Source organism: Nesoenas mayeri, assembly GCF_963082525.1.
Source record: "Nesoenas mayeri genome assembly, chromosome: 19".
Classification (NCBI taxonomy): Eukaryota; Metazoa; Chordata; class Aves; order Columbiformes; family Columbidae; genus Nesoenas; species Nesoenas mayeri.
In genome coordinates this window covers 12,201,894-12,216,296 of record NC_137568.1, presented here as the reverse complement: position 1 = coordinate 12,216,296, position 14,403 = coordinate 12,201,894, and the positions used below count along the sequence as shown (strand labels likewise).

Below are 14,403 nucleotides of genomic sequence, written 5' to 3'. Positions count from 1 at the left end.
ATTTTTGTGTTCCTGGTACTTCAGTTGAGATTACAGACTTGATCTTGTCCTTATCGTTACCTCCTGCTTGTTCCCGTAAGCTCAGGAAACTTCCTATTTTAAGAAGTTATTTTAATTTACTGCAGTTGGCTGTGGCTCAGGGATTCCGCTTAAATGGGACAGTGTGATTCCTGATCAAATATACATTGTGTAGCGTATATCATTGACTTGTTAAAGATCTAAAAGTGTCATCTAGGAGTGATTTGAAATAATAGTTTGTAAGGAAGATCTGAAGATGCGGTAAGTCAGTGCGTGCGAAGATGAGCACCTTGTTAAAGACGGTGCCAGACAGGAGTGGAACGTGCTGGAGCGATGGAAAGGAGCCTGCACAGAATGCAAAGCAGATGCAGGGCTGTGCTGAGGGCGAGGAAAGCCGCCGTCACGGAGCAGACGAGGAATATCAGCTAGAAAATGTCTCTTGTTGATTCCTTTTGCATGTTGTATAAAGAAAGCAAAGACCATACAAGTAAAATATTCGCTTTCTATTGTTTTTCATTATTTTTAAGAAATGAGTGGCAGGGACAAGAAAAGACCATTTTGGTTGTATGCATCTAAGCAGAGGTTTAAAAGCAAGGTTTTGATGCTTTGCCATGACAGAGTGAATCGGCCTCCTGGGCTGAGTGTTTCGTGTCTGGAGGGGGTTCTGGGCACTCCCGTGGCTCCTGTCAGCTCTGATGTCGCTCAGCCCGAGGACACGTGCACAGAAACGTGTCTGTGTGTGTTGGGTACCGAGTGACAGCAGCGATGGCTCCACAAGCACAAGCAGGGCTGAAACAGGACACACTGGAGCCGACAGGTAAAGCCTGTGTTACAGGAGCTGTTTTGCGTTACTGGCTGCTCTCGGGCTTTGTGTAGGACCTGCATTCGCCGGCTAAACGAACATGTTGGACATCAGAAACCTCCGAAGAAAATCCATAGTATTAGTGGGGAATACAGGGGTCAGAAAAAGCAAACAGACACTGAGGAGGAGTCGGTCAGGAGTGGAGTGTGTGTGTCACTGCGGCCCAGCGGGACCCGACCTGTGGGGCTACAGATGGCTGAAGGCTGCCTGCAGAGACCTTGAATTATTCATGGTACCTTGAAGCATTTCTTTGCATTCTACTATTTTTATCGCTGTGGAGAAGCATGCTGAGATTATTTTTTTCATAACAATTAATTTGTCTTAAACTTCCTATAAAAAAGCTTCCTTGGAACTGAAAGCTCTTCATTTTGAGATGTTTCAGCTTGCAGATGTTCCAGGTGAACTGGAGAGGACTGGCACATCGCTCTTCTTCAGGTATTTGACCCACTAAAGGAAAGATAGATTAAAAAGCAGAGCAGCACTTGGTTCTCATCCATCTCACTCAGTGTGGTGCAGAGTGAGTGTAGAACGGTACCAAATTCGAGCTCGGTGGTGGAAGTGACGGCTCAAGGGGCAGCGCATCACACTCCACGTGTGCAGCAGGGCCTGCATTCCTGGTCACCGGGGACAGACGAGTCGTGTACGTGTGTGGTGTGTCCTGGGTGGCTCCCTGCAGAAGCCTTTCCTGTTTTGTGTGCAGCTGTGCAATGCCGTGGGTCAGGAAGTTCGGGGTTTGTCTGCCTGTTTGATGTTTTCAGCAGCAGATTTGCGGACTGGTGTTCCTCAGCATTGTGGGAACAGTGCCCGTGCTGCTAGAGCTCCCGGCCAGATGGCCACTTGTCACCTGTCAGCTGGAGCCTGAGATGGGAGGTCCCAGGGAGCTGGGGTTTGTTCCCATCTCCCGTCACCCCAGGGCTGGCTTGCTGGGAGGTGCCCGCGTGAGGGGCCGTGGGGCGGCGTGTGAACCTCCCATGGGGCTTGGGGAAGAGAACACTTGATTTTCGGGGTGTTGCAGAATGATCTGCAACTGAAACTCCAAAGGGAGAACAATGTTTCCTGTTGCTAAATGCTGCTGTTACTGCTCAGGGTTTGGGAAATGTGTGATGTTCAATGGAACGGCTCCAAACCCTGGCTGGCTTGGAGGTGTCTGTGGGACTCCAAGCTGGTTGGGCCTTTTGGCTGAGAGGCTTTTACTAAATCTCTGTACGTGTATATGGAGAAAAATGTCCAAAAAAAGGTCTTAGGAAGGGAAGGCATTTACTGAACAAGCGGGCAGAACTGAGCTTGCTGGCCAATGAAGAGTCCCAAGAGAGATGGGTACGAGCATTTCTCAGTCTGGAAATCTGGCCTAATGTTTGTCCTGAATAAGAAGAGCCAAGATAACTGACACGCGAAGGGAAAAAATGGACTCAACATTTTGTAATGCTTGGGTTGGTCACTTGGGTATTTCTTCCTTGCAATGCTTTTAGTTTCAATATTAGAGAGGACAGACTATATTCTAATATTGATCAGGGACCCTGAATATCATATTCTTGTGTTTTAATAATGTATTTCAGTTTGACAGTGACCAATTTGAGTAGCAGAAGTCCAGTGATATCCATTTTCATGCCCTGTGAAAGAAGAATGGGCTTTGGAAATAATAATAAAAATAGTAACCTAAAGTCTAAGGACTGTTCTATTTAAAAAAAAAGAAGAGACAAAAATGTAATCAGTCATGCCTTGCTTAAAATAGTCCCTGGTAAAGAGCAGGTAGCAAAGCTGCTTTGAAACGCTTCAAAAGTTATAGTAGTGCTAAAATTCCAGCACAAGTGAGAACTGCTGTTGTTTCCGCACTAAGTCGGCATCTTCTTGTCCCTCTTTGCAGATGAAGACTGTGAGCGTTGCCTTAGTTTTGTGCCTCAATGTTGGTGTGGACCCTCCTGATGTGGTGAAGACAACTCCCTGTGCCCGGCTGGAGTGCTGGATCGGTGAGTCCTGGCCTGCCGGGGCGGGTCTCAGCTGCTCTATTGTTCACTTGGCTCCAGGCTGCGTGTTCCGGGGCCCAAACCAGCGCCCAAGGAGATGGGCGTCGATCTCCCTGGTGTGCGAGCTCCCGCAGCATCCCGCAGTAACTGCTGCCGTAGCTCGGCTCCTGCTTTGTTCTAAAATGAGGTGACATGCAGGAAAACAAGCTGTTAATCAGCTCTTTAGCTTGCTTTTAATTGTTGTAGGTTTATAAATATCTAAGGAAATCTCTGAGGAGTATCATCGTTAGAGTGCTGTGATATGCGGAGGTTTAACGTGCCATGGAGCGGGACTTCTGTAAAGTGCATGGACTTCACAGCTCTGCGGCTGTTGTAGTTGGGATCACCAGTTCAGAAGAGCTGGAGTTGTGCCCAAGGATGTCTTGGAAATAATTCCAGCACGTGGACTTGCTGCTTCGCTGCAGGGTTGGCCTAAATGCCTAGTTTTTTGTTAAGGAATTAGGAGTTCCCTTGGTTTTGGAGATCAAGTCCAATTATCAAGATGAGACAAATCTGAAGAAATATTAGAAGGAAATTCCGTGTGTAAGAAGGTTTTCTAAGAGAGATTTGGGTTTTATCTAGAAATTGAAAATGTTCAGTGTTCAGCAAGTGACATGCAGAGCACCGTGATCCTACACCGGGGCTGCAGATGCAGGTGAATCATCGCACACACAGAATTTATCTGAAAACCTTCAGAACGCCTCATTTCTATCCTTACCTCACCTGCTTTATGAATCATAGCATCGCATTTTTTAATGTAAAAATGCTGATGACTTTAAAGCAGTTAAAAAGCCATGAGCAAGTGCTAACGAATATCATGTATTCAGTGGAGAGAACAGCTCTCATTTCTCATGGCTACACAAGTGGAGAGCAAAGAGAATGAGGAGCATTGCAGAGTCATTAAAATAAAGTTATTAGTGATTATCATCAACAAAGAGAATTCTGAATGCAGTTTTTTAATTAAATTTTTAGTGCGTATATACACACAAGTACTCATTTCCATTTCTAGCCAACTTGGAATTTCTGTAAAAGGTAATTGCAAAAATACCCCTTGTTTTTAATTCTTCCCCCCAACAGTCTCAGGAGCAGATCGGGGGTGTCCTGCGGCACTCGGGAGCTCTGCGGTCGCTGCAGGGCCATCGCTGCCGCCCCACGGGGACCCCATGGGGACCCCGCTGCCCAGACCCGCCACAGGTCACACAGCACCTGCCAGGACCTGTGCTCAGGAAAATAACTCGTTTCCGATGTTTGGCTCTTGGAATGGCACCCGTGTGCTTTATTATTGTCTAAAGCGTATTGTTAATAACGCTAATTACTCTGAAGGCGCTCCGGAGGCCACAAACTGCATTCCCCTGCATCAAAGTGCACGGGAAGTATTTTCAATTCCTCTTTCTGAAGTTCAGTTTGGTCCTTTTGAAGGACTCAAAAAAAAAACCTGGTGTGTTTATGCTATTTTTTGTGTCCACTCTTCAATTTGAGCAGTAGGCAATGGCATATCGAGTAGCAGAAGATGTGGTGAAGCAGTGTGTATTGGTATGTATGGATGGTGGTGATTATCTGGTGATAAAATTAACTTCTTAACAATTACAAATGGTGTATGGTCTCTGCAGCAGTAAGCGTTGGAAGCAAATGAAGCAGGCTTTTGAATTCATAAAGAAAAATGTTTATCATCAAATATTTGACTCATTTAAATTTTCATTATTTACTATAGAAACCTTTTTTCACTATTAAAAGAAACAAATGTTATGCTTCTCCTGTCTTTAAAAACAAAATCTTATTTATTACCCTAGTGAGATAAATCTTCCCAATTTGACAGTCTTTATGGTATTTTAATTTCTACCTGAAGGAAGAATTTGGGTATAATTTGGGGCCATTGCAGCCAAATAAGTTCCAGGAAGAATGTGATGTCTGTGAATTTGAAATGGAATGCATGGAAGGAACCTGCACTAAACCCGCAGTAAAGGATCTCTGGTGCCAGCAGGCTCTGCAGGGGCACGTCTGGAGCCTTTGGGCGCTTTCTTCTGCACAGCCGTGGGTCCTGCCGTGGGTCTGAGCCATGGGTCTTGCCATGGGGCAGAGCCGTGGGGCAGAGCTGGGTCTCCCAGCTTGTTCCTCTGGATTTCACAGGCACGGGACGTGGAGGAGCTCGAGGCTGAAATGCACATTGTTCAGTTGCGGTCCAGACTCCTCATCTGTGTTGTGTTTCCTAGATCCGCTGTCCATGGGCCCTCAGAAAGCTCTGGAGACCATCGGTGCCAACCTGCAGAAGCAGTACGAGAACTGGCAGCCGCGGGTAGGTGTTGCGCGTCCCCCGCGGCCGCTCTGGCCCCTGTACGTGCTGTGGCTGCGGCCGTGCTCGCTTCCTCCTTCCACCAGCGCCAACCAGCCCCTGCGCTGGTCAGACTGGATGGCGTCCCCGCCGGTGTCCCCCTGGCAGCGCGTGCTGTGGGCTGGGCTGGTTGCTTCACGGCATAAGTCCTACTGGGTTTCTGTTTTTTTTAATTTACATTCCTCCGACATTACTGTATTTTTGAGATGTTCTGAAGCTTTTCACGCTGAGTTTATAGTTTCTTCTGTTGTACCAATGTGGTTGGGCTCAGCCGGTTCCAGCCGCGTGTCCCGGTGCTCACCAGTGCTGGTTTATCCTTTGGAACAAAGGCGTGTTGTGCAGTTAGTAGCTGAGGAAGGCTTTTGGTTTTGTTGTAAAACATCATTTCAGAGCTTTAGTAACTGCCATTCTAGCTGAAGTGTCGTGTGTGTGTGTGTTTTGAAATGTGTTTTGAGCAGTAGTAACAAAGCCCGAGACAAACAAACACCCAAGTTACCATTTAGTTCCTGGTTTGTATCATCTCATTCACACTGCCAAGTGTTTTGTGAATTTCGGTGTCCATAGTTCCCTGTGTCTCAGGAAATAAACTACAGAAAGACTAAGCAGTGAGTCTGGAGTCTGCGGTGTTTTCAGACCGATGCAGAGACCAGACTGTAGAATCCTCTTTGCTGGAGATGTTCCCAGTGCATTCGTGTCCTTATCTGTGTGCTCGAGCAGCTTGGGTCAAAACGCTCCTCTTCAAAGTGCCTGGACTATTGACTACTAAATCATAAATTTATCATTATAGGCGTGTAGTGTGTAACCCAAACAGAAATGGTAACTTCCCTCAATGAATCTACCCAGAGATTTGCTTTATGTTTTTTTCTTTTTGATGTGGTGTGCGTACTAACCTGTCTTCATTTTTTTAAGGAGATGTTGTCTCTTCTCTTCCTTTTAGATTGTCTTCAGTAATAATAATACTGATGTGCATTTTTGTCAGCATCAGGACTATATGTCCTATTTCTGACATTGCTCTCTATCTTATTTAAAGTCTAAACTTACCAGATGTCTCTGTGATGTCGGTTGCTGTATAGCTTGGGAGTATGGTCTGTAATGGGAAGATACCGGGGTGTTTTCCTGTTCTCTGGGTAGGGTGACTGAAAATTCAAATAGTGTCTGAAATCAAGGAGGAGAATAAACCCTGGTGGTGCAGGGCTGAAAAGGACCCTTTAGTCCCGTCCCTGGCAGCAGGTGTGTACGCACGGAGCGCGGGCCGAGGGAGCAGCGGGCGGCCCCGCGGTCGGGCCGTTACCCCCTTACCCGCTCAGCTGTTTGCCTGCGAGGTGCCGCGTTCCTCCCGGTAAATCACGGCCCTTGGAAACATTGCGAAGCTGAGCACGTACCGTTTTATTGCACTCCACAGGGCTCTTGAGTTTTCTGCAGTAATAAAGAGAAGTTGATGTGCCATCTGCAATAAAACAATAGGAACATTATTGAATTTCCCAGCCCTTTCATATAAATACTAATACATTGAGTTTTGCCTGTTTCTCGGTGTTTTGGAATAGTTGAAGAATTGATGGGGGACGATTTGGCAAAAATGAGGCAGTCTGAAAAAGAGACCAAATCATTAGAATGTCCTGAAGCAGCCGATATTGGGGCTGTAGGGCCGCGGCGCGGTGGGGATGCACGGGCGGTGCTGGGGGCTGGATCCCGGCGGTGGGAGCCGCTGGGAAGCGCCCGTGACAGCGGCTCCGGCGCAGTCCTCGGTGCTGGGAGCTGCGGGACAGCGCTCCGACACCTGCCCGTTCGGGTGCAAAAGCCTTGAAAGCGGGAAGCGTAGAAATTCTTTGTTTTGGCAGCTCCCAGGCTGCACAGCTGATGAATATTTCCTTCCAGCTCTTATTGAGCCCCGTTCTAAATAATTTATCAGCTTGCCATTGCTCGAAGTATTTGTTCAGATTAAATTTAAGACTTTGCTTTATTGTTGTGTAGCTACATAAATTTGTGTGCTGCGGGAGTAAAAACCACCTCAGCCGCTGTTTCATCTGCACAATACTGCAGTTAAACAATATCCAGTCATTTCATTGCAATTCTCTAATGAAAATTGTACTGGGGAGAGGGCAGAGATGGCAAAGCTGTAGGCTTTATCTGTCTTTGGAACGAACTTTGAACAAGTGCGAGTTCTTGCGGTTTGGGGCACAGATGATGTAGGTGCTAGTGAAAAGGTGGAAAGAAAAAAACAGACAGCTCTTCTCTGAGATTACCGAGGACCACGGGGTTTGAGTTTCACTGGGCATGGAAGGGGTTAAAGCTGAGGGTAATCTGGAAAGCAGGCTCAGTGACAGGGATAAAAGGGGCCGGTTAAGCAGCTGAGAATGAAAGGAGGGAAAGGTAGTGAGAGTTCCAGCACAGGACCTGTAAAGCCTGGCCTATGTGGGGGGGAAAAGCCAAAGCCTGGCCTGTGTCGGGGGGAAGAGTCAAAGCCTGGCCTATGTGGGGGGGAACAGCCCCACAGGGCTCTGGTGGCAGCACACACTGCCCCGCTGCTGGGTGCAGTGCTGGCAGTGGCACACACTGCCCCGCTGCTGGGTGCAGTGCTGGCAGTGGCACACGCTGCCCCGCTGTTGGGTGCAGTGCTGACAGCACACACTGCCCTGCTGCTGGGTGCAGTGCTGGCAGTGGCACACACTGCCCTGCTGTTGGGTGCAGTGCTGGCAGTGGCACACACTGCCCCGGGGCTGGGTGCAGTGCTGGCAGTGGCACACACTGCCCTGCTGCTGGGTGCAGTGCTGGCAGTGGCACACACTGCCCCGGGGCTGGGTGCAGTGCTGGCAGTGGCACACACTGCCCTGCTGCTGGGTGCAGTGCTGAAAAGCCCCCGTTACCCCGTGAGGCACAGTCCCTGTGCAGTGCAGAGCCCGAGGATCTGCGCTGCGCCGGGTTGCTGGTGCCATTCCTGGAAGGTCCCAGGTGTTTTCTTCCCTCCCCTCCCTTGCCCGGGATGGACATTTCATTCTTGCCTTTACCCTCCCTAGACAATGTCGTTTCCATTCCTCATACGTGTCTTTGAGAACGGGGCTGTGTAGCCCAAGGCAGAACTGTAGGTTGAGTGATGTACAGTTTACATAATTCAGCATCTGGTATGAAATATACTTATTAAATTTACATGAAATGATAGGGTTTTTTTCTATTTTTTTGTTAGTTGTGGCCTTTGTCCAGTTTCTTTAAACTGAGTGAAGGAGAACTATGGAGGGGGATGAAAATCCCAGCCAGGGCAAGGGCTGGGGGAATCTGTAAGATGAGGTTATACAAACTCTTCAAAAGCCTTCGGGAAGGGTGGCTCGAAAGCCAATTTTGGCCTTTGAGAAAGTCTGCACCCGCAGCAGCCCCAGTCACAAGGATGGTGCGGTGACGTGTGGACGCTTGTCACACAGCAGCTTTCCTGCTGTTCCGCATGCCGTTCTCTTTTGGACGCTTTCTTACCTGCGTTAGTGTCCCTTAACAAGAGATAGGCCGTCGCGAATCTGAGCGCCTTAGGCTGGCACATCTCGGCGTGTTTTCGGTCTTTCCAGCCCGTTTAACGTACGTGGTTGTAGCCGTTTCTCCTGAGTTCAGAGGGTGACGATGGTGGAGGAGCGGCCGCAGCGATGTTTGACGGTGGCGTCGGGAACCGGTACCAGCCCCGGTAGCTGTGCCCGCTCCTTGGTGTGTGCCGCCCATCAGTGGTCGCTAGATGAGCCGTCACTATATATTTATTACCTTTTTCCCAAGCTGTTGGTGCCAGATGGAGATTCCCACAGTGTGTATGTCCCATTGTGCTTAACTATGCAGGTTTTCCAATAAAGGAGTTTCCTTTTTTCCCTAATCCAGTCTCGTACGCTGCGTCTTGCAGCTCACGTCAGCGCCGCGTCGCGGGCTCCGAGGAGACGTCTCCTCCGGTGCGGGTAGTGGGAGGTTTTTGGCAAGTCTTCAAGGCAGCAGCGCTGCGTTTGCAGCCGGCGCGGCTCCTGCCGCCCTCTGCTCCGCTTCCCAGCATCTCTCTCTTAATTTCAAAGGAAGTACAGCCAAGATGCTTGAAACAGATAATTTAAACCTCTACCTTTTAGTGCATGTTTTCTGTTGTTGATGCTGTTGTTTCTCTCATTAGCGATCTCTGTGCTCTGAGGTTTCATTCCTTGCATTGCTTCCTTCTGCCTAATTAATTGGTGAGTTGCCTGCCGCACATCAAAGGTTGAGCATTTCCTAAAGAGTAACTAGTTAAGCATGAGAACTAATTGAACACATGACCTAATTATTGCTCTCTCTGTGAGTCATACTTTTCCTTTATTTCTGTAGGGTTTTTCTTTTAAAACAACAGCAAATACTAATTGATCCTGCAAAAGAAACATTGTAGAATTCCAAAGGGGAAAATGCAAAACGGGAAGACTTGTATTGGTCTCCCTGCTCTGCAGATGTAGGAGCGTGTAACAACAAGCAACAACAGCAACAAACGTTGTGACAGCTGAAACGCTGTTTGAAGGGGATCGTTCAGTGACCGTGCCTTCTCTCGCTCTGCTTTCCGTCATCTCCTGACAATCAGGTCCGTTCACACGGGGAACTCCTCTGGTTTGTTTGGTGTTCTGGCGTCGCGGTGAGGCCGGAGTCAGCAGCCAGCGAGGTCCGTGTGCTCCAGCGTGTTTGCATCTGACCCCTGTGCTCCTCACGTCGGTTTGTCTGAAGATGTGAAGAAAGACCTGATGTTAGACAGGCTTCTTGAACGAGATAAGCAGCTCTGCCTGCTCAGATCTGATTAACGTTTTTCTGTAATTACCGCCCAGCCTCTGTGTGACCTGTTTAAAAATACCTTGTCTTTGTGTCGGTGCGCGGGTGGATCCCTGGCGATTAGAGGTGCAGCTCCATCGCACTGACCCGCTATTCGTCCAGGCAGCGCTGGCCAAGGGCTCTGCAGACCCGGGTGTGCGAACGGTCTCGTGTGGAACAGCCGGAGCTTCTTTCTGGACAAGCATCAGAGTGTGGTGCAACCAAATGTCCACAGAGGATTTGCCCAAGACTTGCGAGTGTCTTCATTGTGGCTTAGTTTAGCATTTAAACTTCAATATCCATCTTCACTGTAATTAATATTTTCAAGTTAGCAAACCAGATAGAGCCAGAGTGTTGCTCTTGTCTCGAGTAAGGAAGTGATACAGTTTTGATAGGTCACACCTTCAGAGAATCCTCCTTAATGACCAGGGCAAAACCATCTAGCTAATGCACTTGGTAATTAGCCCCAAACTGTTTTATTTTCCCGTTCTGGGTCTTGACGGTACCTTTTAGAGGAAAAAGCAAAGCCACCGCCTGGTGCGGTTTGTTCCTCGGTGCCTGTTTGGTGTCGCCCGCGCGTGAGTGATGTGCAGCGAACACGTGTGGGGGTCCTGGGCTGGCAGAGGGAACTCCAGCCGTGCTCATTTACAGCTCCCTCTGCTTTCCATTCTTCTCAGCCTCGTGTTTCTCAATGCGCAAATAAGAAGTTTACAGTTTGGATCTTTAGATCTACAGACTCTGGTTTTAGCGTATGAATTCACCTCCATTAATTGTGAGCTGTATTTAATATTTATGCTGCAGGGACGTGAGGAGCGTTCCCATGAGTGCGTTCTCCTTTGGATGGAAGGGAGCGGAGGACTCGGCAGCCGCTGTGGTTGCGGTGTGTGTGAAGGTGCCGGCGGGCAGAGTGATTTAAGGAGCACGTTTGTGCAGATCAGCACCTCGATAACAACCCGAAGGGAGCGGGAGGGCCGGGACCCGCGCCGCGTGCCGCCTCCGCTCCTCGCTCCCAGCACGATGAATCTGGCACGTCACCGGTTCTTGCTTAATGGCTTTTTCTCCTTCCGCTTGCTTTGCTCTGTGGTTGTGATCATGTAAACGATGCCATTCATTGTACCCGTCTTGCCTCTTGGCTTGGGATGCTGAATGTTAATCGAGCAGCATGGTGTCTATTTTTCAAGCTTCACAGATAAGCAAAACATTTTTATATTAAATAAAGTGCTTCATCCTCTTTTGCTGTAGTATTTTAAGACTTTCTTATCTTTGGCTGTCATAGAAGAAAAGCTGAAAAGCCCAAACTTCTGAGACTTTTATTGAGTTTATAAACAGGCTCTCAGTAGCAGGTTTTTGTAGAGACGTGTACAATTGTCCTGCTCATAAACTGGGTTCTTTGTTTCAATACATTGGCTCTCATTTTTTAAGCCATTGTGATTCTGGGTTCCCGGTCTCTCTGCAGTTCTGGAGCAGAGGAATAAACAGGCTTTTATCGGTCAAAGGACAGTCGAAAGACGTTTTGTTGTTTTTTGGCCTTGCTTCAAAAAAAGCCACTTTGGTGCATTTCAGTCTGAGATTTGGGGTTTACGGAGTATCTGATTTATACAGCGTCTGTCTTTACGAGGGAACTCTGTTCAGTTGGAGATGTACAGGGCAGGAACTGGAGGATTAGAGAATTGCGCAGGGTTATTTTTGAGGCTGGCTGACATTGAAAGTGTATTTGACCTTCCTAAGGCACTTGGAGTGCTGGCGATCCTGGGTGGGCTGGGCCGGGCCAGCCCCGTGTGGGTACCGTGTGCAGCCCACACACCACAGCAGGCATATTTTGTTTATTCAGCTCGGCAGGAAATGTTTAATGTTTTCTTTCTCCAACATAAGCAGTTTATATACATGCTTCTGTCTCAAGTAGCTGCCTGCATCTTCAACAGATTTGTTTTTACGCTTGAAATGAATATCTTATGTTTCATGTTACTAGGCCAGGTACAAGCAGAGCCTCGACCCTACGGTGGACGAGGTTAAGAAGCTGTGCACGTCCCTGCGCCGCAACGCCAAGGAGGAGCGGGTCCTGTTCCACTACAACGGGCACGGCGTCCCCAGGCCCACGGTGAACGGCGAGATCTGGGTCTTCAACAAGGTGCGTCTGCGCAGCAGTGCCGAGCAGCTCCCTCTCCACTGCCGTGTGTGTACCTGGAACGTTTGCTAGAGAACAGCTGAACTCTCAGGCTGAAAATGCATTTGGTGTAAAATCGGTTTGGTTCCTGCTTGGCCACAGCGCTCAGCCACACTTTGTGCAGCTGTGTCGATGACATGCAGCAGCCTTCCAGGGATTCCCAGTGTAGCCTTCCAGTGATTCCCAGTGTAGCCTTCCAGGGATTCCCAGTGTAGCCTTCCAGTGGTTCTGTGTGACCCACGTGTACTTTGCTTTCCCTGTAGTTCGGCCGTTTAGTCTCTTTTACAGGTAACTGAATTAAAATGGAGTCTTAGGAAACTGGGACATTGTGCTTGTAGCTGGAAGTACATTCATCTGACATAGGACTTGCATTCATTATCATAGATATGCTCCTATTTTATTTTGGGAGCTTATTGAGCTTCTTTTCTCACACTTCACATGTATTATTTCTATAATTGAACGAGCATTCAGTGGTAATTTGAAAGAGCAGGATAGAAGGTGAGGGAGAAAGTGCAAGAGGGCATCACTTTATTCTGGTGCATCTGTGTTGTCCTGTGTTCCCGTGGGGCCGGGCTCAGCATCCTCCCGTGTCCCGTGGGACCCGTGGGGCGGGTTTGGCAGGAGCTGCGGGGCTGGTGTGGTTCAGGAGCGGTGAATCCGCAGGGTCTGCCCGGGCGTCTCCCTGTGCCTTTGTTCCTGCGCTGGAGATGCTCATTTTTCCTTTCCCTTCTATTTTTCCTCCCATAAAGCCGGTGTGAGTGGTTACAGGGCTGATATGGGCGACGGCAGAGGGGACGTCATTTATTAATAAACCTTGCACCACGTGCCAGGCGGTCAGAGGCAGCCCGGAGATGGAGTGCTGTAGGAGCACACTGTAATTATGCTGGAGAAAGTTCACATAGTATCAGACCATTAATATCTTCCCCTTAATTTCTCAAGGGTTGGTATTTTAAATTTAATTTAGCCCTTGCACAGTTGGTGCTCTGTCTGAACTGATGTTTAAAATGGAAATAGAAGGAGAATGCTTCCTGCTACATTTTATTATCTGCTCTCTGAGAACTGTCTGCTGATGTAGCTGATGGAATCAGTTGACAAGGGGCAGGGGATGGACTGACGTGTTCCTGCCGTGTCCCGGCCTGGGATTCCATGCGGCTCAGCGATCCCCGCGCAGCAGCTGAACGCAGCAACCCGCCGAGGAAGCTTTGCAGCCTCAGAGACATCTCTGGGGAGCACACCCGTGGGTATTGCTTCGGTTTTGGTAGGAGACGGGAAGAGAAAATATACCGTGCTTTGGAAGGAGCAATTATGTTGAAAACATCCTTTTCCTGGGTCTGTTCTGTCTTGCTGTTGTACAAAAAGCCATGAAATGTGTGCATTGTCAGGAGCAAATTCTGCTGCTAACAGAACATGAAACACAAGATGTGCATCACCATCGTGTTCCTGTTAAGTCCTTTGGAAGCGATTTACGTCTCGCTCAGCCTGAGCTGGGCTCTGCTGGGCCATCCTGGGAGAGCCCAGGGGGCAGAGCTGCCGTGCGTGGGGTGACCGTGGAGGTGGCCGTGGGGGTGGCCGTGGGGGTGGCCGTGGAGGTGGCCATGAGGTGGCCGTGGGGCTGGCCATGGAGGTGGCCGTGGGGCGGCCGTGGGGTGGCCATGGAGGTGGCTGTGGGGTGGCCGTGGGGGTGGCCATTCTTCCAGATGTTGAAGGTGCAGTAACGTGCTTTTTGTGTATTTATTGTGTGTGCTGTTGTATTAATAAATAAGAAGCAATGTTCTTTTTCTAGTTTCACTTGCTACCAAAATCCCAGCAGTGGTTTCAGAAAGGTAAAAATCAAAACCCCCTGACTGCAGAGATGTTTTATTCTGACATTTCAGGCAACTTCTCTGTAAAATCTGAATAGGGCTTTTTGTTGTTGTTTTTTTTTGATATTTTTGAGTTGCTGAAGCCCCTGGCTGTGCAGTCGGCTCTGGTCTGTCTCTGGTGTCGCTGTGTGTCGCGTCGCTCCCACCAGCGCTGGCAGAGGGACACTGGGGGCTGCGCTGCTGGAGCAGAGCCCACTGTGCCCCCAGTCGCAGTGAGTGCTGAGAACCCGCTGTGCCCCAGCCCCGGCACAGCGGCACGGGCAGCTCCAAACCTCACCCTGAGCAAGCAGGCTAGAAAACCATCATTTAACACTCCTTTTCTCTCCAAACTATCTCATTTACATATCATTAGCAAACTTTGTAAGTTATATGTCACCCCACAGTAA

At 48.8% G+C, this 14,403-nt stretch overlaps 1 protein-coding gene across 2 annotated transcripts in view; it reads left to right on the top strand.

Moving 5' to 3' along the window:
• RPTOR (regulatory associated protein of MTOR complex 1) overlaps positions 1-14,403 on the top strand; it is an 86,263-nt gene that overhangs the window by 5,048 nt on the left and 66,812 nt on the right. For both annotated transcript variants that reach the window (XM_080356491.1, XM_080356492.1), the window contains exons 2-4: positions 2,745-2,847; positions 5,094-5,176; positions 11,961-12,119. In XM_080356491.1, coding sequence (XP_080212617.1) covers positions 2,745-2,847; positions 5,094-5,176; positions 11,961-12,119 — 345 coding nt within the window. The remainder of the gene's footprint in view (positions 1-2,744; positions 2,848-5,093; positions 5,177-11,960; positions 12,120-14,403) is intronic.